This window comes from Fundulus heteroclitus, chromosome 11, assembly GCF_011125445.2.
Source record: "Fundulus heteroclitus isolate FHET01 chromosome 11, MU-UCD_Fhet_4.1, whole genome shotgun sequence".
Taxonomy (NCBI): Eukaryota; Metazoa; Chordata; class Actinopteri; order Cyprinodontiformes; family Fundulidae; genus Fundulus; species Fundulus heteroclitus.
The window spans coordinates 18,634,744-18,661,073 of NC_046371.1; the positions used below are offsets into that span (position 1 = coordinate 18,634,744).

The 26,330-nt window shown below is 38.1% G+C and overlaps 1 protein-coding gene across 1 annotated transcript; it reads left to right on the top strand.

Moving 5' to 3' along the window:
• Nucleotides 1-1,250: 1,250 nt before the first annotated feature.
• ufm1 (ubiquitin-fold modifier 1) lies at nt 1,251-20,517 on the top strand. Its single transcript, XM_036143041.1, has 6 exons — nt 1,251-1,390; nt 1,494-1,550; nt 9,028-9,085; nt 10,533-10,572; nt 12,130-12,162; nt 19,812-20,517. Coding segments are annotated over exons 1-6 (264 nt in total). The 5' UTR covers nt 1,251-1,388; the 3' UTR covers nt 19,886-20,517.
• The last annotated feature ends 5,813 nt before the right edge of the window (nt 20,518-26,330 follow it).

Consider the following 26,330-nt stretch of genomic DNA (forward strand, 5'->3'; position numbering starts at 1 on the left):
ATCACTTTTGACAGATCTATGTACAATAGCGGGCAATTTCTGAGGTGCTATGACCCGGTCATCAAGCTGTCACAATTTAGCCCTAACAAACTCACTCAAAGCCCTACAATTAGGCCATTCTTGATGCTTCTAAAAATATATTTTTTAGGACAAAATGTTTATTTATTTTATTTATTTAACCTTTATTTCATCAGGAAAATTCTATTGAGATTAAGAGTTTCTTTTACTAGGGAATCCTGGGTGTTTACTTGCTCCCACGTGTCTCACCCACTTACAGTTGAAAATTATAAGTAGATAATTAGTGCTAATAACTGCGCCTGTTAGAGCTCATAATACTATGATTGTTAATAAAGTTTGTGTAACATAAGATAAGAATAATTACTCCCTAGCATATTCCCTAATACTAATGGGAGTGATTTAAACCAACTGTATCCTATATAAGCCTTTTTTTCATCTTTAGACATCATTGACACACTTCCAAGTTAAACATTGATACCATTCATCAAATATATATTTACCCACTTTTTTTAGCCCACTGTCTCAAATGTGTAACCTCACCACCCCGGTGTTCTAGAAATCATTAAGTGATGGTTATTCCATTGCTATTGCAAACCTATTTTAAACCTGAGAATTTTGGTCGAAACATAGGCTTTTGGACACTTAAAAATAGGCTGAAAAACTCCTCTTCAAACATATATGTTTGACCAGCTGTAAACCTCATTTATAGATCTGTCAGGAGAAAGAAAAATATATGTTTGAAGAGAATCATATCTTTTTTAGATATTAAAAAGCCTATGATTAGACTAACGTTCTTGTATCCTGAGAAGTTAATACACCCAATAAAACATTTGAATATGTCTTACAAGTCTAAAAACGTTTTTTTTGATCAAATAAACATTACATCCAAATGCATTATTATTATTATTATTATTATTATTATTATTATTATTATTATTATTATTATTATTATTATTATTATTATTATTGTTGTTGTTGTTGTTGTTGTTATTATTATATAAAGCTAAAACAGTTTTCTCATCTTTTTTCTCCAAAAAATTATGAAAACATGAAATGAAACATGGAAAAGTGCACGTAATATTGAATGTTTCTGCGCACTGCTGTTTATCTTTACGGTAAAAGTTAGTAATCCGCTATAAATGCCTGTCAGCTATGGGAGGGAGGAGAAAAAAAAACATTATATTTGAGCCTATTTGGAGTGCCCTGCAATAAAATACTAGAATGTAAAGAAATAGACTTATTTTTTTTAGCTTGGTGACAAAAAAAGCGACACTACACAGTGCATTTCACATTGATGACGTGTACGTACGGGTCCTTCAGACTTCCGGGTGTGAATAAACAGACTGCAACGGAGCCGCCTCACCTAAAAGATGTGAGTTTATCTTCTTTTTGTGAGACATTTCTTCGCGGGCACATATCGTCTGTAATAACCCGTGTTTGTATTTTAATAGCCCTGTTTTCATTCCCTTCGTTAGGTCCAAAGTAACGTTCAAAATCACCCTGACGTCGGACCCCCGGCTGCCATACAAAGTGTGAGTTCACTGACAGCTCAGCACTCACTCAGAGGTGCTAATCACAGCTGCGGCGTTTTGTGCTTTTCTTTTACTGAATATCTTCATATAACTGCGAAGGTAGATGTTGATGTTTGTTTGTTTTTTTCTCTCTCATTTTCCTGGTAACACGTGCTGAGATATCTAACTCTACGATCATGTTTCAGTATTATGTCGTGATTCACTGCCTCGATTAATCACAGATAACTTCCGTTTTACACTTAGCGACAGTTTCTTTTAAATTTTAAAATCAATGACATGGAATCATCCCAGCGTGGAAGTTATGCTGCTTTGCCATTGCAATAGTTTACCACACAGTGTGACAGCTGTTTTGTGCAGACATCGGACAGACGTCTGAAAAAAGAAATGCTAATCAGGGTTATCTACATAAAGTATTGCAAGTGTTCTGACTTTCTTGTGATCCTTTGAGATGGACCTGAGTGCAAGTGGGTTTCTGAAAAGGGATCTTTTGTGAGCAAAATAAGCAATAAGGTATTGATCCCCATTCTGCTTGACATGGGAAAGAAATCTACTGCTGAAATTCACTCACTGGCTTGAAAATGTATGTTTAGGCAGGTTGTTATACGCTATTAGGGCTGCGTGATGTTTAGAGAAGCAAATGGTTGCAATAACGTTGCTGAAAATTGTTATGATGACGTCAGCTGTGATTAACTTGCATTTATTTACACTCTTATCCTTTATCTCTTCACAATTTGCCCACATTGTTGTGTGTGCTTAAGCATTTTATAAACAAGTGCAAGTTCATCCAGCGGGGCAAATTTATTCTCTGAAAGCAGAACATTAATGCATTTGTAATATAATGTATTACCAAATATTATCTCTTTTACAGATGTAGCACAAATAGATATTGTGAAAACGATTGCAATTTGGTATGTAATGCAGCTCGTCCCACTTCCAGCTGTTTCTTTATAGGAAAATCTCTATTTAGAGAGGTTTGGTTTGGAAAACTGTTATAAAGTTTATCATTCATCAGCTTCCTACAGTATATAAGTAGGTGTAAACTTTGTTGACAAAAGCTATATTTGAATAACTTAAGTAAGTGCTTTAAATTTAAATCAAAATGGCCTAAAAGGTCTGAAAAGTCTTTGGTTTAATGTACTGGAACTTACATTGACCCTATTGTGATCAAGACTCAAATATCACAAATGTGCTTCAACAGATGCTATGGCTAAAGGTCAGGTTAGCTTTAATAAAGTTATATTGGCTTTAATTAAGCTGTTATTGTTTACAAACACTTGTGTGTAATATTTGTTTTGGTTACAAAGACAACAGACAAGACAATACATTTTAGTTTAAAAATACTAATGCTCTTTAAAGTAGGGATTGCACTCATATAAAAATTTGAGCCTGTATCAACATCTAAACATTACTATGGCTGTTTTGGCTGATATTTACCAATATATGCATTTCTCTGCCCTTTCGACACAGTAAAAAGAAGAAGAAAAAAAGCAATCACTGTGCAGACATTGCTTCTCTGCCTCAGTTAAACACCCCACAATCCTGTGTTGCCTCACTGTCACATGCCCAAACAAATGCCACATGGCCATTGGCCAACCCCTCCTCTTTCCCAAACACATACACAAGTGGCAACAAAATGGAAATAAACGTCATTATCATTGCCTCAGTTTTACTTTTTGGACCGATACAAATATGTTAATCTATCCTACCTGCTAACGCCGACTAAAGGTCAGCAAAGCTCCTGCGTCTGTAACAGTGAAGTAGTAAACCTCGGATGTCATAAGCTAATGCGGTCTGTTTTTAAAGGTTAGCTTCACAGACAGTCCAATGACTGTGTTCTGTCTGCTCTGAGCTCCCCTGTTGAGATGCACTTCCCATGTGTTTGGTTCTGCTCCATCCAATGCTTTGTTGTAATCAGACAAACCTCAGTTTCACCGCGGTATGAGTTAACGCAGGAAAATGTTTACTACAGCTGGATTCTAAACAGTGGAGCAATAAAAGAAACCAGTGGGCCCAACCTCTGTTACTCTTCTGTGTAGTTAGGAAGCTATTAAATGCTAATGTGGCTTATAAAAGGCAGGTTATGATGGAGCCCGAAGTGGACAGTTAGAGCAGAAAAATTAAAAACCAGTAGCAACATCCTCTGATGTTTTAGTTTAGTTAAAGAAAATATCATGCAAAATTATCTGCAGTTTAGAAATTCAATACACTGTAAAAAAATTCTGTTTTCTATGCATTAGATCGATGTTTTTTTTTAAAACAGTTTATTTTTAGTATAGGATGATCCTTTGTGTTTTCTTGTCTGCTGCTTTTGCTAAACCGCAGAGTGACACTTAAATGATACGTTTCTCTTAGGGTTGTCACAATACTAAAATTTCAAACTCGATATCGATGCCCAGGAAAATCTTCGATACGCGATATCATTTTCGACACCACAGGGATAAAAATATGACAAATAATTAAAGGCACAAAAAAAAAATTATTAGGATGGAAAACTCACCTTTTTCAATCTCAACACGGAACCTGCTTTCTCAACAGAATCACAAATGCTAGTTAAATAAGTGCGCAAATAAATGCTAAATAATAACCCAAATTATGCCTAGTTGCATGCTAGTCACAGCTAATCACACAACATTAATGCAGACAACTGGTAAGCAGTGATGCGCTTAAGGTATTAAATTCAATTATGAATGTAACTTTAATTTATTAACTTGTTGGATTTCAGAATGAAGGCCAGGGTGTCTGTGCTTAAGATGTTTGGCCAAGTTTGTTGTGCTGCTTGACTTCGCTGCCACCACTATAAAGCACTGTTTGCTCACAGACTTGTCAAGATGTTTGGGTTTTCCTTTTGCCTCTTATGCTACAATATTTAGTGTTGTTACCATGCCAAATTAGTATTGTATCCTGATACAGCATTTGAGTATTGATACTTTTCAAAGAATCAATATTTTTGACAAACCTAGTTTCTCTGAACGAAAGCTGAATTGTCCCCCATTCTACTTAAAGGGTAACTCACCCACAGATCAACTTTTTTTGCCAATAAGCTGCTAATATGGTGTCTTATAGTACTGTCTACATTTCCTGAAACTTGGCCAGACAGATTGATAATGTGTAGCGCTCTAGTCTGGCACATGACAAATCTGAAACTGCTCCATTTTAATACTTTTGGGGAAAGGAGGTAATTTCAGCAGAAATCTCTGAGCTGATTGGGCGCAGCAACATCTAGTGCCCGCCTACTAAAGGTTGGTTTTAGCCAATCACCGTATCAAATGAAAACATTAGCAGCAGACGTCATGAGAAACCACGAGAAGGAAAGCTAGTCAAGGTGCTTCTTGCTGTTCTTCTTTTCAAAGATGAAGTTGTGGATCCTTACAAAACAGATGCAATAGCAGCAGCTGTGCTTGCGTCCCCCTGCCCTGTCATGTTTATTTTGGTTCAGCTGTGGGCTCGGCTGCTCTTGCATTCATCGCACCGGTATGTCCCGCCTTAAACCTCAATACTGCAACGTGATTGGCCCGCACCGCTTTTGGTTCAGACACAAACGGTTAAAGTTGGAGCGGCACAAGATGGTTGCATATCCTGGTCATTATTTTGACAATTTAGTGCATATTTGTTGAAATCCTGGTGACATCGGCTGCTCTGCTGCTCTGGAGTATAAAAACAGCTCAATGTTGTGCCTCCAGAGCGAGCACTGTTGCACTTTTAAGTGACTAGCAACAAATATAGCGAGTTGTTATGTGTTACTGGCAAATTTACATAAAAGCACCAATTGTGCTGCAATTACTGTCTTGAAGGCAGAAGCAATGCTGCCGTGAGGAGCCTTTCCTACATCCCTCAGCACTGTCTCACAGGCAAACAGCTGCTGCATCATCCTGAAACCTGCCTGCAGTCAGAGCAAAGAGAGCAGAGACGAGATCAACCACACACCGTTTCCACATTGCAAATGAATCATGCATGTGCAAAGCGTTCAGTGATCCCACTCTGGATTACAAAGCAGGAAATAAATGTGATAATATGTTATTGGACCGATCCTGTCCTCCACTACCTCGGCAACACCGGCTTCTGGCATTGCTGAGTCAGCACCTTTAGCCAGCGGCTCAAACTGAAAAGGCTCTGGCCCGTTGGTCTCCACAAAGCCTCCCTCAACCTCTTGTGACGAGGGGAGTGAAAAATCATCTACTTCACAAGACCGAACCGTGGCGTAACTATCAGTGTAACTCTGCTCACTCTCCATGGTTCATTAAGGCAAACCAAGCTAGCTTCTGCGTTCGAACCCATCTTGAACATAGCCCCACCCTCATCCCCCCTCTCCCACTTATCCTCGCCCACTTTGGTGGAATTTTTCTAATTTGTTTAGGGATGGGATTATGCTTTTACATCGGGCTGAGTTGCGCTTTAGGGAAGTTGAAATACTGTTATATTGTAATTAATCATATCTAAAAAGAAACCCTGTGCCTTCAAAACAATGTTGCCACACTATTAAAAATCATGTTGTTTGTCTTGGCGTCTGTGTCAAGTTGGAAATTTTAGTATCGGGACAACTTTAATGCACAACAATTCTTGGCAGCTGTTTGTGTCTTTTGAAGTATAAAGCCTAATCATAAATGTCTGAAACATACATATAATTGAATTAATGATCTTATGTCCTCCTGATTTTGTATGATGTTGTATTTCTGTTGTTTGTTTTTGTGGCCCATGTTTGTCCAAGTTGACTCTTTAAAAATGTGATACTTCTAACCTCTGTGTGAACCAGAATAAATCTTGCGCCACTTTCTGCTGACAGATATTAAAAAAAATTTACCGTCACTTCACCATCTTTCTTTTGCTTGGATAGGAATAGATCATTGAAAATCTCTGTATTTTTGTAAAAGTAAGGTATGAAAGCCACCAAACTGTAAAAGTGCAGAGTAAAAGGGTAAAATAACCAATATCAGCGGCTGAAATTGGGAAGGGAAATAACTGGTTGCTCTTGCAAAACACAAGCGAGTCATGGAAATCACTACTGTGAGTCCTTTTTTTTTTTTACTTCTCTTTGAAAAACAGCTTTTTCAGTTTAGGTTCACACCTCTTGAACGTTTGGTGGGTTCTGACAAACACTTTACACCAGGGATGTAGCTATTTAGTTCCTCCTGTGCTAATATAAGACATTTAAAAGTGCTCATGTGTTAGCTTTATATAAGGGTTCAGTGTAATCGTTAAGCTTTGTTTGATTTGATGCAAACCTTTCGGATAATTACCAACCTCCCTGTCCGTGTTGCAACTAAACCCCAAACTGCCTGTCCAACACCCTTCCTCATAGCTGGGATGAGGTAATTTCTGTTAATTCAACATTTCCTGCTGCCGCCTAACAACTCAGCTACAACTATGGTTTATCTGGTTGGTTGATCTGCTGAAGATTTTGTTTTTCCAACGCCAGCAGGTAAAAATCCTTTTAATCCTGATGCGATTGCTGACTCGGGTTTATTGACGCACGCAGCAGCAGAAGCTCCCTGCAAACCCTCAGATTAAATCCTTGGTATTGAAGAACATGTTTTGCTTGGTTCACTAGTTCTCACTGGTTTTTGATGTTCCCTATAATTTTCTCAGTATTTTCCTTTGAGTTAAAAATTGAATTAATATTACAGGAGAGAAGGCTTTAATCTTCACATGAAGATACAGAGTTAGTTGGTAGTTGGGAGGGAACATAGCTGGAAATCAGTGCAATAGTTAAAGTGAATGCTTCGTGAAATTAGGAATTCACTGACATGAAATGTTTACTAATTTTTTTTAAATGTTCTGTTGTAAAGTTGTATGTGTGGGATTTATATAGGTTTTAGCCAGCTTTACACATCAAATGTGCATCGAAAGTATTTACCTCCTTTCAGATGTTTCTGCTTTTACTTTTTGTCACCCTTTAATCTGAAAGTAAAATGTGTTTTGATTTAAAATATTTAGCCATGTGGTGTGGTCTGAGTCGGAATCCTGACTAAGATCTGATGAAAATCTGTGGAAGGGGATAGAGATTAGGGTGATGGCAAGGAGGCCATCCACCCTCAGAGACTTGGAGCTCATCATCAAAGAAAACTGTATAAGATACGTTTGAACACAAGCAATAGGCTGCTCTTTCAAGATAAACTATCTAATTTCCAATCAGAAAAAAAGCTCTTAAATGAGTGAAAATTATTGTAACCCTAAATCTGCCAGGGGTATGAATGATTTTAACTTTAACTCTAGGTCTTCCCTTTTTTTTTATCCTTTTTTGTTCCTTTTCAGTCCCAGCATTAGCTGTCATGGCTCAACCATTCTCCGCCTTTCATGTCATGCACTCCGTTTGTTTATATTGTCTTTGCAACACAGGGTTCTGCAGATATTGTTGATAGTACTGCAGGGGCAGGGACCATTAGTACTGTAGGCACACCTACAATCTCACCAGATTATTTCATCTGATGTGAATCTCAGAAGTGATTCGAAGTTCATGGTTTCACGTTTATCAAAGAACCGGGATCTGAAAAGTCCTACTTTCATACTGAGACAGGGATATGTTGGATTTTAAACGACCTCAACCTGCTTTTATGCATCAAGCGCTGCTGAAGTTTTCAGAGCGGCTTCACTTGAGGAGTTGTTAGCAGTGACATCCTCGGGCCAAGCGGAGCATCCTGACCTTTGTTTTGAATGGAAGCCATTTAACACACGAGGTCAGATCAGGTCTCAATGTGGCTTTTTTGCATGAATAAAGGCAAGATGATAATGAAGAACCATATTAGGTCTGTAAAAGAACTAAGAGGGAGTCTTTCAAAGGTCATTCTCTGTTTAAGCTTTCTATTAGCCTTTATTATCTGACCTGCTCATGTTTTTGTCAAAGTGCTGCCTTTCTTGGTGCTTCGCCCCGCTCGCTGCTTATTACTGCTGCTCTGACCTCGCTAATTGATTTTGTCCACCATGACAGCAGCTCTCTTTGTATTACCTTTTAGTTGGCTGTCTCAATTTAAGTCTTATACATTTTTAAAGACCTGTTTGTATTCTGCTGTACCCTCAACAAGTCTCACAACTGATAGTTTTGCATAAGCGTCCAACTGAATGTGCAATGTCCCTAACATAATATATTTAGATATGTATACCTATTATAATAGGTATATATATATATATATATATATATATATATATATATATATATATATATATATATATATATATATATATATATATATATATAATGAAAAAATTGCACATTTATCATAACATTATATATAATGTTATGATAAATGTGCAATTTTTTCTCCTCATCATTAGGGTTAGAGTAAAGTGTGTTCACCTGGGGCTGTTTAAGTCTATGTGCTTTAAATACTTTTGTGGTTATTTATCTGTCAATCAAAAATGGAGTACAACTGTTTTTATACTAATGTCTACTAGGAGCTGTAAAATGATTTAAAGGAAGAACAAACATAAACGTCCTGAATTTGATGTAATTTTCTTGTCTTTGCTTTTTTTTTTTTTTTTCCAGATTAAGTGTCCCAGAAAGCACACCATTCACAGCGGTTTTAAAGTTTGCAGCTGAAGAGGTAGGCTCCCATTTTGCCTGAAATATTTGCTCACCAGCAGGATGTGAAACTCCCCCCAAAAAAATAAAAGACTTTCTCCTAAAATCTTTGGGACATGAATTAGTGGTACATTTCAAGAAAATAATCTTTAAATGGCTTTTTTTGTGTCATAACTTTGCTTCTTGAGACAAAAAGAACACAGTCCCAGGTTATTATTCAAGATTAAACAGTGATGTGCAGCACCTTTCGCTAGAGTTGCCACATTTAAAGTGGAATTAAATATAGGATGCCTGCACATCGCTGCTCCTTTTTTTTCATTTCTTGTTTGTTTCATTATGCCACTGATCTCATTCATTTGTTTTACCCGTAAATGAAACGTGATTACTCTTCAAGCGACGCGTGCCTCCAGAGGTTGATACGAGCACAGGGTATTTTCTTGCGTTTAATGTTTGACGCTAACTTTTTTTTTTTTTTTTGCCATCTTCAGTATTGTGTGTAAGCATAAACACACGCGGGTCCTATGGCTCAGAGAATCCCGAGAGAGATTAAAGAGCCACGTGTTTGTATCGATGGGCTGTTTTCACTGAGTGCCGGCAGGGTGTTAATTTAATTCGGTTACAAGCCAGCATAATGATGGAGCATTGTTTTCGTAGTGGATGTTTTCTTTACACACAACACATGCTGCCCCCAGAGAGGGATGGCATAAAGGACATTTATATTAAGTTAAGCTCTTTTAGTCACTGTGGGGAAACTCTCTTTGCAAAGTTAGATATTGTGTTTTTTGGGATAACCATGGCTAAATTATTGTCGAAAAATGCATGAAAATCACAAAAGCAGTTGTGACACAACAACCTTATTTTGAAGCTTAAAGCTTGAATAATTGAGTTTGATCTGACCTCTATTTCACGCATACTCACCTTCATATTAGCGGGCAGTGGTGTGGTGGACGCTTCTTGGCCAACCTTATCTTCCTGGTGCCAGACTGCTTCTTTCCACCGCCCCTCAGCAAATCCGGCCAGCTCACATCCTCTTTCTACTGAGTGCTGAAGTATGGCCCTGATTGTGTCTGGGTTGACTGATTTTTCTCCCAGAAACTCGAGCCTGGCTTGCTTTCGCTCAGCCTCTCACACCAAGTGTGTTAGCAGGATTCTTGTCTTCAACAAGTACAGGGTTTGGCTAAGGAATTTCACAAAAACACATTTTCTTTCTGCATATTTCGCAAACTTTGCTTCGCAGGACATTGTTACAGCATCTTTTCCCCCCAAAAACTGTTTCTGACAGAGTTTTGTTGCTCAGAAGCTTTTTCTTTTTTTTTTTCTTTCCAAATTTATTTCTGTGCACGTTTCAGGTTCAGCAGTAGGAGTACGTCCTATTGCTGCTGTCATTTTGATGATAACCTCTGTTTTGAATTTCACTTCTGAGGATTTTGTGATCATATGAATCTTTTTTTTTGCCCTTTCCTTAACAGTTTAAAGTTCCATCAGCAACCAGTGCTATTATAACAAATGGTAAGTTCACAGGATGAAAACTTAATTTATTTCAAATTATGCTTCTTGATCCTTTTCAAAACACACTTGTTACAAATTTCCTTCTATCAATATATTCTATATGAAAGTTGTAAATTTATATAAAATAAACAGATTTTTTTTTGTTTTTGACCATACTGGACAATGGTTTAAAGGTTTTTAGTGAAACGTTGTATATGAAGATTAAATGTAAATACATTATCTGGGTCTTTAACTAATACATCTAATGGATGTCTACACTATTTATTATCTTAAGTGTATATAGAAAAGACTAAATAAATAAATGTCATTATAATTAATCATATGCTCCAACAGCATTTAAAGGGAATACATGGTGCAAAATCCACTTGTTTAGCTCTTAAATACATCTTGTTGCACTTAAGGTCTCTCGGGTGCAGGAAATGTGAATTTATATTGTCCAGATGCTGTGTAGATATCTTTATATTCTGTTTTGTTCATATTTTTCAAACCAGTCGGTTTTCTTTGTTCCCTATTATGCTTTTTAACAATCATCTCAAAGTATTTGCTGCACAGCTGCGGAACAAGGTTACGGACTTCTGGCTTATCAGTTTCACAAATCCGCCATTTTTATTTTTCGCTGCGCTTTTTGTAGTCCAAGCTTACGGATGCCAAAGCTAAAGTGGATGAGTGAAAATGTGTGGTTGTTGGGTGTATTAACCCACAAAAGGTATTACACCTTCCCCCAGCGTACGACAAAAATGGCCGAACGGGGTGGAGTGGAAAGTTCTGCAACCTGGAAGGGGTGAAGTGTGAAGTGCCTCCTTTGCATTTAAGGAGACGGCACCAAAATTGGTTGCTTTCAGATAAGCCTCAGAACAGGGACAATAACGAGGAACTCAGACCAAAGCATTGCAGTTGCACTTAATATAGACCACAACTGAATAGATTAAATGTGAAAATGAAGGCAATAAAAGCATGATATGTGTCATTTAAACCAATTTTGTAACCATGTCTAATTATCTTGGAGAGCCTGACCTATTATTGATTTATTTTAGCTTTAGCCAACCCCTGGCTAATTTATTGCAAACCTTTTAAAACCACACAGATAGGTCTGTGAAGTTAATTATTATTTGTAGCATTTCAATGGAAAAAAAGATATGCATGTTTTGCCGGTTCAGTCATAAATAAAGATGGAAACAAACATCTGTAGGAAGTGTCAGTTTAATATTTAATTGGGGCAGAAATTGGGTGGGAAATGTTTGTTGTCAGTAGAGTTTGTGGGGAACAATTGGAGGCCATAGTTTGGATTGGCTCGTCAGTAATCTAAATCAGACTAGAAAATTGCAGTGGGTGCTTCACATTTCTGGTCATTTTGTCCTTCCAAATAATAATGAGGTTAGATTTGCATTGAAATAGCTTCAATATGATTGATGTATCAAGCATCATATTTAGTTTGATCCGAATGGATGTTTTGGCCTTCATTAGTCCAGTAGAATTGCCCGTTGCTGCTGTGTCTCTTTCTGTTGCAGCTTATTTGCATGTCAATGGCCGTAGCTTACATTATGTGTTTCTTTGCAGATGGAATAGGAATCAACCCTGCCCAGACTGCAGGTGAGCCATGATGCTGTTTACTAGCTCTTGTTTCAGGTCTTCGAAAAGCTAGTCCCCCCCGCCCCCTTCTAATTAAACAAAACAAAAACACATTTAGATTACTTTGGGTCTCCTATTAAAAGCCCCGTGATGAACATTATGCTATTACTTTTTATTCAAGATAAATGTTTTTTGGAAACCATGTCAGTTCCTAGGCTCTCTTCAAATGTTTTTGCCAATTCTTAATGATGATAAAGGACTTTTTGATGGATATTCTATCACAAAGACATTCATTAAGAGTGGACAAAATAATTGGGCAACACATTTCGTGGTCAAAGAAATAAAAGGCTCATCAAAAGTTTCAGTTTCAAAAGTTTACTAATTGGTCTGTAATCTCTCCTACCTAATTCTATACAAGGTTTCATTACAGAGAGATTCTCTACTGCTTCTGGGTGTATTATGTTGAATATAATAAGCTAATTCAGCCAAATTTAAATTACTGTTCTTAAATTTATGACCCCAAAAAAGGAAAATACAGCTTGGATTTCAGTTTAAAATGCTGTTGTTGTTTTGAATGAAAATACAGTAACCACTTGTTTTCTTTTTTCCTTCGGCTTTTATGTTTCATTATTAGTTTCTGATGAGAAAATGCAATTACTAACAATGTTTGTTATTTATCTTCTGGGTAATAAAATTAAATTGGCAATTTGGAATTCATAAAACAAATCTGGAATTGGATCTCAGTAGCATACTCAAAGGTTTTGTAGGCAATGCACTATGCAAGTAACACTGCTCTTAAATAATCTATATTTAGCATTTTAATTTGGGACAGGTAAAAGTGTTAGAATGAGATTGGATGTATCACAAAGGGTGTCCCAATGGAGATGTTTTTTTTTTTTTTCTTCTTTTATGGTTACTCATCTGAGTAACTGAAAATGTGATGTGATGAGGTTTGAGTCTTTTGATGGTTCATTGCAGAGCTATAAACTCCATATTAAATGATTAAAAATGTCACTTTTGTCCTGTTACAACCACAAACTTCAGTATAATTTATTGTAATTGTATGTGATCAATGTAAAGTAGTGCGTAATTTAAAGTAAACATGGTCTCCCTTTTCTTTGGTACCCTCAAATAGAATCAAGTGAACCCAGTTGCGTTCAAAAGTCAGCTAATTTGTAAATATAGTCCATCATTGTGAAATTTATCCTCAGTATCAATCCAGCTGTTTCGTGTAAGACGCTGACGTTTGTTGGACGGCATTAGACAACAAACAGCATTTTGAAGACTAAGAAACACAGCAGGAGAGATTGTGGAAAAGTTTAAAGCTGAGCGATTTTAGAAAACATCTGAGTGCTGTTCAATCCATCGTCACAAAATGGAACGAGTATGACACAAATGCAACATATGACCAGGGGCGGTTCTAGACAGGGCTCAACAGGGGCCCATGCCCCTGTAGAAATGGCCCTGGCCCCTGTTATGGCCCCTGTACTAAAAGCATGATGTTAAATAAACTTCTCATAATTATTCGCAATGGCAAAGAAACCATAACTGATTGGTCACTTTGACCAATGTTAATCTTTTACCTAGCTTTACTCTAAAAAGAATTTAAAACTTAAAATGTTTCACCTTTAGCTTTAGCTGTATTGAGCAGGGGGCAAAGTTTTCAACTGCTAGATCAGGTGTCTGAAACCTGCAGTTCCAGAGCCACAAGTGGCTCACTTAATATCATTACACAGTTACACAGTTAACCATTTTATTGTTTTTAAATTTTTATGTTCTGTGCCCCTGTGAAAAAACACTGGCCCCACCTTGGCCCCCCTGGTAAATTTGGTCTAGAACCGCCCCTGCATATGACCATCCCTGTAAACTAAAAGGCATTAAGCAGAGAAGCAGTCAATAGGTCCAAATTAGCTCTGAATGAGCTGCAGAGATCCAAACGTTAGGTGGGAGAATTATTTTCACTTATTTCTTGTTTACCAAAACATAATATCCACATTACTCTCTGTGAGCTTTAATTTCTCAACTGAAAATATTCAACAGATGTGGTCATAACGAGCCGTTAGGCCTGTCTCAATAAGCAATAAATCAATTAATTGCATGATAAATTCAAATGAGCTCAATAATTTCCATCATCGTAGGGAGGAGTGAATACTTGCCAGCTGCATGGTCTCATAACATAGCTCAGAGTGTAGCATTAGAGCCCCGTGAGGAGTAGCAAGCCAGAGAAAAGCTAGTTAAGATCGGGGGAAAAAACAGAGATGGAGCTGGTTTCATAGCTGATGGTGAGAGCTGCCGTGGACGAGCACCTTGGATTCACACAGAATGACCATGGTGAACCACTTAACCTGTGCGAGCCGATATTTGTTGTAGAACAGTAGCAACTAAACGTGGCAACACAACAAACATGGATCTACACATAAAACATAATCATCTGATGTAGTTTTTTTGGCTGGGGAAAAAAAACTACAACCAAGGGCCCTTTCTGTCTTCCCTCCAGTTCACAATCACTGGAGCGTTTAGTCAACTAACAAATTACAAACAAGGTCAGTGCAAAACGTTGCTCACTCACACACAGTCTAGTTTAGGGTGACTAGACAGCCCTGATTTCCGATTACAGTCCCTATCTTGGACGCCCTGTCCCAGGCTAAAGCTGTTCCTGGAAATGTCCCCTAATTCAATGTTTTATGTTCTCCTCCATAAAACATTTACTACAGTAGCTGGTCAACAACAGTTATTACGGTTGCTGGTCACGCTGCTGTTGGCGTTACTGATGGAAGATTGTCTTCTAGTCTTTGTGTTAAATCTTCTTTAGAATTGAAGGTCTATTGATCTTTGAATGATTGTACTTGCATTATTATTCTTATTATGCCAATATAATCATATTAGTTGAAAATGTTTTACGAATGACAATATTATCGTTAATCGCGATAATGTCAGGGACAATTTCTCGTCCAGCAAAATATGTTATCTCGACAGGCCTAACCTTTAATGTGTCCAGCTGGCTGAATATGTAATTAATGTGTGGACCACCATGATATTTGATCTAACCAAAATATTAGCACCATAGCTTTTTGTGATGTTGATATTGCACCCACCAATGATATTGCAGTGAGGATTGTTGTTGGATACAGAGGGCAGCTTCTGTTTAGACCAAAGCCTATTCTTGTTAAAAATGTTCAACTCAAAATCAAAGAGTTTCACTTAATTGTGAATTTGTAGCAACGTGACTGGATTCATGTTCAGACATTCTTCATTGAATCTGACCGACCTTGAGCTGTTATGCAAAGTGTCAAGGTGTACAAAGCTGATGTCACATACCAAAAACAAATCTGCAGCTGTTAATGTCAGCATAAACTGGTTCAACAAAGTATTGACTCAAAGGGATTGAACACAAATGCAAAGCACACTTCCCAGATTTTTATTTTTTTTATTTTATTTTGAAAACTCTTAAAGAGCACATGCGTGTTTACGTCTACTACTACTTTGGGATGGTTTATCTCATAAAGTCCTAATAACAAATATGTTTATGTATACGTGGAGACAAAAAGTGAAAAAGCCAAATGGGCGTCAATGCTTTTAAGCAGTGGATGGCCAGAATCACTTTTCCTCATCTGATAGTCGGTGGTTGGATTGCTCAGATGGTCCAGTTTTAAACACGCTCATGTCGCTGGGTGTTGTTTAGGAGTTCCTTTTTTTTGTGTATGTGTGTCCTGTCTGGCAATGTGGCAATAAGAATTGTTGTCTTAATCCCAAAAAGAGCTCAACAGAATTTATTTTCACAAGTGGAGCCTTACTGCTTTCGCCATAGCGCTCCGCTTGATTTATATGTGCAAGAAGCTTTATTAGATTTTATGTGTGTATAAGTTCCTGCCTGTGGCTGACACAAAATGGGCATCGTCCTTTGCGTGTAGACTCAGTGATCCTGAAAGTCATTCGAAATGCTTTAATTCAGACCCAGTCTGATGATCTCTGCTCACATCTCACTACTTTGCACTAAATTCTGTCAGCTAATATTTCCAAATGCAAAAATGTTGGAAGTTCAACCCTGTCCATCGTCACCAGTGCATCATACAAAAAAAAAAAAAATACAAACTGTCGGAGTTAATAAAGAAAGAAGTCAGAAATCAGTTAAATGTCTTGATGTTATGAAGGTGCCTTCTTCCCTCCAGAGATCCATCGGGACAACGGGAGACTGCAATCTTTCAAAATAACAGCTTTATTGATGGTGGCTTCTGAATTGTCCTTCCTCCAATCTCAATATGTCTTCCACCAAAAATATATGGTCCATCATGAGGAGGTTATTTCAGACTCCTCTTTCAAAACAGCAACAAACGGTTCCTTTCAGGTCGCAAACAGTAAAAAGTCTAATTGAAGGGATGCGTAATGTCGCAGAATTAAGTTAGAGGAGCTTAAGGATTTTAAATTATGCATGCTTAAAAGAATCAGACCCATATGTTTGAGTTAGACTCGTAGTTATTTTTTTTCTCTAAAAACCAGGAAGCTATAGTGACTCATGAGTATAAAGAAAAGGCACACAGACAGCATTTAAATCTAACTTACTCTGACGTCTCACTGCAAGAGGAGTAGAGGTACCAATCAGTTTAGTTTAAATTCACTTGAGCCTCTTATAATAATATTATCCCCAAATGAATCATGTTATATGTCTCGGCCTCCATTGCAGCTCACCTTTCTCCTTATTCAAGTCATCATCCTCATTAAACACTAGTTACAGATGACTGGGTTTCCAGCACAGAGCAGGGTGAGATAATGCCTGTTTCCACCTGAGGCAAAATTTGGTCTTTTGTGATAGAAACAAAAAAAAAACAAGGTATGTTATGCTGGGCTTTCACAACATATCCCCCCCCCCCCCCACACTACACTGTTGTGTGTGCTGCCAGGAATAGCCTCAGTTCAGACACCTTTGTCACATTGACTTTTTTTCACCCACCGCAGCCGCTTTGCTTCTCGTTCACACAACGGAGTGCACAGCTGAGATTGATCGAATGTAATTTTAGTCTGTATCTTACACTCGTCTCTCATATCAGCCTCGCATATCTGTACCGGGCTTCTTCTCTTGGGCATAACAAAGGGCCTACCAACGTTAGGGTTCGACCAGTGGGGTATTTTGCTGCCGGTGCAAAGTCTCAGCATTTTTTTTTACTGTTTCAATGAGGATGTTAATGAATAAATGTTACTATTTGTCGTTTTCTTGTTGATGTCTCATAAAACTGCAAACTATTGCGTGTGCAGTGCTTGGAAAAAGTATTCATATGCCTCAAATTTGCTCACATGTCATGTTACAGCCACCAACCACAATGTATTTTAATGGGATTTGTACAAAGAAGTAATTCTTGAAGTAATTCAAGAATGTGGAGGGAAAATTGTTAACGTTGATTTCTGGGGAAAAAAATTCACAAACATAATTCTCAAGTCAGGCGGTCATATGGATTCAGCCCCTTTTTAATGTGATACATTTTAATAAAATCCAGTGAAACCAAAGGCCTTCAGTAATCACCTGATAATGTAAGTAAATATTGTTCCTGTAACTTATGCTGCGTATAAATCCAGATATATTTGATGAAGGACTAAGGGATTTTTTTAAATTGAAAAAAACGCCGTCATTACATTTGCCATTTACCATGAAGACCAAGAAACCCAGGAGACGGTTCAGGAATCGGGTTGTAGAGAAGATTGAAGCGGGCAGGAGAACTATTATGATGAGCTGCAGATATTTTCATCTTGAGTGGGAGAACCTGTGGATGATGACCATAAGACCTCAAGTTTACTGTTTGCCACAAACCACGTAGGGACTACAGCAAACGGAGGGGGTCTAATCGGTGACATTGAATTTGGAATAAAGATTTTTGGCCTACCATCCCCACTGTTGCTCAGACTTCTTACTTCTAGCCCCAGGTTTATTTTATTTTTTTAGCTGTTTCTCTCCTAGATGAGGCACCTAAAGGAGCCACCACTGACATTGACTTGTTACTTTTTCTTAAGCGTCAAAACTACCCCAGGGACAGTGCTTCTGTGCTTTTTGTATGTCTGCCCTGTCTTATCAAACCTTTCAGTCGTGGTAGCAGATGGCTGCTGACTCTAAACCTGGATATGCAGATTTCTTCCTGTTAAAAGGGGAGTTCTCCTCTTCACTGTTGCCACAGTATAACTTTGCCTGCATACAACATTCTGACAGTATTTGCGCGTTCACAAACATACGAGAATCCATCTAGTCCCGCTCTGCCTCAAGCGTTCAATACTGACCCCACAGACCCACCAATCATGTTGCAGAATTATGGTTTTAAGGTGGGACATACAGATGTGACAAAAGCAAAAGGGTCCGAGCCCACAGCAGAACCAAATTAGACGTGGCAGCGCAGGACAAACGTGTAGCTGCTGCTTTCACATCTGTTTCGTCAGAATCCACGGATGTCACGAGTGTCACCATCCACATAAGCGTAACTTGTGTTTTCTCATGGCGGCTGCGCTTACGACATTGTCATTTGATACCATGATTGGATAAAACCAGTCATTGGTAGACGAGTGCTTGGTGACGCTTTACCCAATCAGCTCGGAAATTTCGGCTGAATGTCCCTCCTTTCCCCGGAACGGATTAGATGGGAGCAGGCCCAGATTTATAATGTGCAGAGCAGAGAGTGCTGCACGTTATCAATCTGGTTTGGCATGCTAGCCTCACTAGGGATCGCTGCAGAGTTAACGACACAATAAAGTTGACTGTTTTCTTCAATAACAAACTGAACAGACTACATCGTTTTACAATTAGGCTTAAATTAAAATGTATGTAGTTGACTTTAACTGTTTTTGTATGCTTGGATTGACTTTACTGTTTATTTCTGTATAGAAATTAGGTCATAGTGCCTTGCCATGGCATTTGTTTTGAATATGCACTATATAAACAAACTGAATTGACGTTAAACATGAAGGTGGCAGCTTTTCTCCTCCAGGGACAGAGAAACTGGCTAGATTTAGAAATGAAGAAAACAAGTTAGCAGCTGCAAAACAAAAAGGTTTAGATCAGACAGTTCAGACCTAAATCCAGTTTAAAAATTGGCAAAAGTTCTTCCTCTTCAATCAAATCTAACTGGACTTGAGCTATTTTGCATTGAATAATAGGCCAAAAATGTCATTATTTAGATGCGCAAAGCTAATAGAGACCCACCACAAAACGTTTGCAGTGAAAGTTGGTTCTGAAAAAAACGTTGATTGAATGAGGAATGAATACATATGCACATCATGCATTTCTAATCTGAAAAATATTTCCACTTCACACAAATATGCACTAGTTTGTACTGATTATCACATAGAACTAAATTGCATAACCATTTGTAGCTGTAACATGACAAATGTAAAAAGGTTAACGGTTTATGAACAGTTTTTCTAGATCCTGTCTGATTAGCTTGAATCTTTTGAATTCATCCAAAATGTCTAAACCCAACCTGTGTTTATCTTTGAAAACAAATCTATAACTCTGAAATAGTTTGGATGTCGTGTTAATGTTTAGATGGTAAACCATATCGTGATAAAAGTATCTTTAAAATGTGCTCAATGCAGGTGAGTCAACACGTTCTCTCTGGCTTCAGTGACGGTAAGAAGACTTTGTTCATCCACAACACGAACTGTGATCCTCACAGCTCTCCGTCGTGTTTTTGCAGGGAACGTGTTTCTAAAGCACGGCTCAGAGCTTCGCCTCATTCCCAGAGACAGAGTGGGAGGACAAGGAGACTGACTTATGCAGCGTTTCCCCGTCGATGGCATAATGACTCACACCACGGAAACGCACAACACTGATGACCCAGGAAACACCTCAGCATGTTTTATATTTATTTTTTCTGGCCCACACAACTGACGGTGACTCACACGAGACGATGCATATTTGAAGTTACCAGTGACACAGAGTTGAGGAGTCCCTGCAGAGATGTAAATCAGAAGGGAGCGACGGCTGGAGAAATTCCCATTATTGCTGAGTAATAATTATAAACTAACAAAGCAGCGTCGTCTGTGGGTTTAGCTAGGATTAACAAAAAAACTGAATTAAGAGTAACTTTTGTATTATTTCACATGTCAAATAAACAATACAGCAAACAGAACTTCATCCTTTGTTGTTTAGTTTTACCTGCATTGTAAATATTGCAGCACACGTGGTGATTTATTTTATTTTGTCAAATGCATTAGATGCTTTTAATTAACCTTGTTGCTTTTCTAAATAAGATGACCTGCTGGTGTTGGGTTTTATTTCTGTAAAGTTCCTATTCCTCATATTCAAAAACAATCTGCATTATGGATGTGCTCTGTGCTGTGGACCAGGTGGAAACCTCTTCTTATAAGCATTTAAAACCATTAAATTGAGCTCTGCAAACACATGGCTCTCTGCTGCCCTCTGTCTCCTTAGTTCTAACCATCCAACTGTGCTGGACCCATGGTTTTGTCTTTTGAATTTAACGATATGCATTCTGCTTCCTCACGTATTAAATTGAGAAAATTACCGACTGCCCACCAGAAGTGTTTTCATGTGTACAGCTCAGCTGGATTTATTAGGATTTGGTCGGCAGGTGCTGAAGAAACAAGACAGGCGTTTACAAAACCTGATTATTATGCAGAGGCTATAAAACGTGTCATAATTGGAGCATCATTAGTCATGAAAAGTAATGAAAGATTTAGATGACATATTCCAAATTAAATTCCTAAGAAAAGAAAGTAGTTATGAAAACTGAATAACACTGTCGCATAGCTTCTCTATGTTGATCATCTGCATTAGTCCCTCATCTATACCTACTTAATCCTGTTCTTATTCGCCGAGCTTTCTCAGTCCTGGACAGGTCTCCATCACAGACACCAGGGTACTTTATTTTTTTTATTTTTTTATTTTTTTTTCAATAAGTTACAGTTTTTTAGCCCAGGAAAATAGGACAAACACACTAAGTAAAGAACAGGCCTACAGAGAGCCGTGAAGAGAACCCGATGTTGCCTTTCCCTATCCATTAGGATGCAGACCCAGATTGTGGGGGTGGGGGAGGAACAGGAGGGCCATTGCAAATGGATTTTCTAATTTATTTTAATCAAAGTCACTGCAGGGCAAATTCATCAGAAATCTACTTATGAAATGGCAAAAAGCCACAGAGTGTCTTGGGTGCAGCGGATGTTATCTATTGCAAGGCTGCTGTTTTGGGGCCAAACATTTATTACTACCGACTACTTAGTACTGCAGATAGTGGCAAAATAGGCTCTTTAGTCCCATGCATACTCTGGAGTAATCAGATAGTTTCACAAAGAACTATAATCTGAAAATATCCAACGGGATGCTGACAGGCGGATGGCGGCAATGTGGATTGATTGCAGTGATTCAGAGAACAGAGTCCACTTTCCACCAAATGGCTCTTCCCACATATTCTTTTGTGCTCTTTTTCTCACTCTGTTGTGTCCCCGCTGGTTTATAAATGTCACTGCGCACTCTGAGTCTGCACTTTGGCCTCCCATTAAAGGAAAGCCAATCTAAAATGAGATCTGAAGATATTTCCTAGACTTCGGGATAGAATCTCTGCTTTAGCCACAGGTCAGCGGGCCAGAAAAAGAAATGCAACTTAGATTTGTGGAAACAGACTTCCTCTGACAACACTGCTCACTAATTCTCAGTTCTCTCTCACAGAAATGTATTAGTAATATAACAACGCAACGTTTTTCACATACAGACAGCCAGGTAGTATATAGCCTTTGGTAATAAAAGAACAGCAGTTTTCTCATCTTTGTTTAATGTTCTTAATGACCTTATTCTGCCCTCTTCTGTCATAAATTCAGTATCGCAACAGTAGGAATACACTGCAGTGCTGGACTTCTTTTTGCTGATGGATAGTTTAAAATGCTGCAGTTTTGGCCCATTTAAGAGCGAGCTGCACACAGTTTACTTATCCCCATTAGTTGTCTGAATCCGTTTTCTTTTTCTTTTGTGTATTCAAGTATCTGATTTCCATCAGACTGAAATTAGATCAACCGATCTCAAGCAATCTGAAAAAGTATAGAATGTGATTTAAATATTTTCCTGGTCAGCGTAAGTGTGCAAAATGAAAATAGAATGGAAAAATAGTTTTCCCAAATTTTATTCTCTGTCTCAATTTCTAAATGTGTCTCGTTTCTTGAGCCCTAACATCTCACCCTCCTTCTCTTTCCTTCCTTCTTTATTCCTTGTATCCTGCCTCTTCTTTACCTGTTCTCTCTTTCCTTTCTTCTACCCTTCTTGTATTCTTCCTTTCTGGCATCATTGTTTATTTTGGTCCTTCTGTCCTACCTGCCTTCATTTGTGTCCTTCTTACTTTTTGTCTTCTTTATTTACTTCCTTCCTTCCATCTTTTCTTATGTTGTTCCTCTCTTCTGCCTTCACTTGTTTCTCCGCTCTGACCATCACAGTCGTCGTATCCTTGGGCAAGGCTAGTTTATATGGAGTATGCAGTTGACTGGGAACTCTGAGAAGATGATTCTAAAAAAAATATGGATTTTTTTTAAATAAAAAATGTGTTCGAACCCTGGGAATCAGATGTATGACTACCTTTTTACCTAAAGAATATATAAACTTTATTTCCAAACACGAAAACAAATCCAATATGAGGATTTATCTGAGTACAAATGGGGGTTCTTTTCATGCTCCTTGTGTTTAGAAAATACAAGTTTCTGTTAACCTTGATTATTTTTACTGTGATTTTCCACTTTTCAAGGTTCTCAACCAGCATTTTGATGTGTCTTAATTATAGCAGATAAAGAAAATATGCTGAAATTTTTTTTCAAGGAATTTATGTTAATCAACATTTGTATTTTCTTCTCTCTAAAAGAAAGAAAACTAGACTACCACAAGTTGGAAAACTCTGGTGATTTCTAAAACAGCAGATTCTGAGATCATTAGTTCAGATCTCAGCTGTTGCCTCGGATGAAAGGAAATTAGCAAGAATGATGAGCAACAACCCAGAAGACGAAGACATTTTATGTTTTACATTGCTTTGCACCGAGACGGTGGAGGAAAAAAAGTGTCTAATTGAAAAGGGACACCTTCTAACTCAAATAAATTTGCATCTCCCCATATGGGAAACTAAGTGTCTTCTGGTGAAAAGGTTCGTAAACAAAGGAGACAGAGATTGAGGTATATCCCTACAGACACAAGAATGCTTAATGGATTCCACGGGGGGCTTTCAAACCTCAGAATCCTAAAAAAAAAAAAATGCAGAGTCTGATAGTGGCAGCATCATTTTATAAAGATGTATGACTACCTCGTTACCTAAAGAAAAAATCTTCAACTTCACCTCAAGACAGCTGAAACCTGGACATACTTTAGTGTTCAGAGAGAAAAAACATCCCAAACACACATCAAACTTGTTTTATGATGCATAACGTGCTTCTAGGATGGCCTTACAAAAAGCCCTGAACGAATCTTTAAGCTATATTAAAATGACAGGTATGTGGCAAATAAGCAAACGTTTTAAATGACAACTACCAAGTCTGCCAACTAAAGTGGCAAAATATCAGAATTGTGTCAGATGCTCTTGATGACACAGAGAATGTGTGATTTATCTGTAACAGTTATTTAAAAATAGGTAATTAAAAGCCAAAACACTAATTCCATTCATGCTGAGTGTAAACAGCGTTGATGTATAAAAAGTGTTAACTGGCTCTGGGGGAGAAGGCAATTAATTGCATTAACATTTTTTTGTTTTTGTCATTGATTGGTATCTCTTTCCATAATGTATTTCTCTTTGCCAAGTTTCCTGTCCTCTCCTGAACATTAAAAAGCACAGTCAAGTCATTTTTTTTTTTCTGCTTAAACTCGGCAAGGCCTGGCACCCAACAGAGGATACCGGACAACTCCACGCATTTTAGTTTCTTCATTTTCTTTTGTTTCTTCGAGTGCTATAGGTTGTTACATACATTAAATTCCAATTTAGGTTTCTGCAAACACGTTTGATAATAACAAACCAAATAAATATTGATCATAGTAATCTAACTATACATCCTCCTACGGCAACGTTCTGTTCCTTTGTGTATCATTTACCTCTTATGAACAGGTTTGGGCCTGCCAACTGAGACCATTTTTTCCCCCAGAACTTGACGACTTCTCTTTGAATGTTGTGGGGTCTTTTGTATGCATAGCCCTCAAATAGAAAATCTCCTGGATCTCCTTTCAGGCCGGCTCTTCCAAGTAAGAGAGTGTTACAACTAACATATTCCACAATGTCCTCGCAGCTCTGAACTCCGGCATTGATTGGGCTCTCATTCACCAAATTTGCAGTCATGAAAAGAAATGTCTGAAATTACCCCAGCGTGAAGACTCTTTTGCCCCCCAGATTGGTTAAGGCTCGTTTCACTATTCAGTTTCTGCCACTCCATTTCTGTGAGGGAAGTCTGCAGGATTTATCTTCCATGACCTCTCAGTCCCAGTTTCTGCAGCTTTATTTTGAACCTCAAATAACCTCAAATAACCTCAACCTTTCTTTAACTCTCCTAAGAATGCACGCGGTTCTTCGAGTGCAGGCTTGGCTCCAACTATATTTGAACCAGGGCCAGACCACAATTTCCTGGGGTGTCCCCTGATTGAGGTAAATCTATTGTATGCCAAGAGGAATCCCTCTGATGGTTGATTGCTAACATCAGCATAAATGGTTCTTGAAGCCATGCAGCAAAATATACTTCCCCTGACCTTCAGTTTGGTTCTTTTCTTCACTTCATCCTTCACCATATAAGACCCAAATATATGATCTACAGTTGTAAATTCAAATGGATTAGCAGGGTTCACTCTCTCATGCGGAAGGTCACTGTTGGCATAGCTTTGCCTTGAGTTTTCTGCAGGTTACACAACTGTCCACCACTCTTTTTGCAAGTCTGGGTCCCTTACCCACCCAGGCTTTTTTCCTCATTCTCAGAAGAGTTCCTGCTACATCTTAATGGTAGGCACCAACAGCTCCTCGTGCTATTAGTGTAAATATCTATGCGTTATATGGAATAATTGGCACCGCTGTCTTGTCTAATGTGAACATCTGAATCCTGCCTCCACGGACTAAATGCTCCAAATTTGGTTCTTTTTACACTACTAATCTGTTTAGAGTTGTGTCTGGGAATGTATGCCCTCCTGGGCAGCTGTGTCCTCTGTCACACTTTAGTTTTGTTCTGGCCTTCTTTAATACCATCCATCTTCTTGCAGCACAGTAACTGTACCAAAGAGAAACCTAAGATTATTTTTTATTGTCCTCTATTAATGATAAAAAATATGCTGCTCTAACTCTGTGAAGGGTGTTTTTATACAACGATAGACTGTTTTTCCAGATTAGGTAGGATTCCTCTAAATGGGTAGAGTGACATCTTCTCTCCAATTTTCTAATGTTGTGCTTCAAAGAACGCAGCTCTATATTAAACCAGGGAGCCAGTTTCCAATGAATAATTACCTCATTTTTCAAGGGGGCTATGTTGTCTAATCCAAAACGCAATGAGGAAGTAACACTAACAACAAAAGCATCCATTTGTGAAGGGGAAGAAATAACATTGCCACCATCCACTGGGCATCTCTGTGATACTGAGGAAATTAAAAGGGGGACCAGACTCTTTAAAGTTTGATACAATATTATCTGATAAACATCTACTATAATGAAACCTTGTTTTGCAGATGGAGAACTCAAAGGATATTAAAAATTGTCAGATAGGACAGGGATGTGAGTGAATACTGTTAATTCTTCACAATTAATACCATATGTCAGCACAAGGTCCAAAGTATGAAGGCTAGAATGCATCGGTTTATGCAAATTTTGAGCAAAACCAATTAAATATATATAAAATATATATTGAATATAAGATAGTATTAAAGGTCACATTAAGATTATCACATTTCGTGTCAACATGAGTGTTAATTCTGTGAGTGAGCACTGTGAGAGAGCATGTTCAGGGTAGGCCAGCTTTTAGACCATTAAGGGTGCCTACCTGCTACCAGAGCTGGCTGATAACAGAACTTAAAGTCTGTTTCTGACTGCTTATCTTTGGGATAGATTCAGCAGTCAGTTTGCTGCTGCCTGAGTGAGTCCTGACCCCTCCTTTTTTTTTTTTTTTTTTTTAGTTTGCACATTTAATATTAAAAACTCAGCCTTGCTGTACTTTTTTCCATCTTTCCTCTTAAAGTGAAGTGCTCTCGCTCAATCTGTTAAATCGGG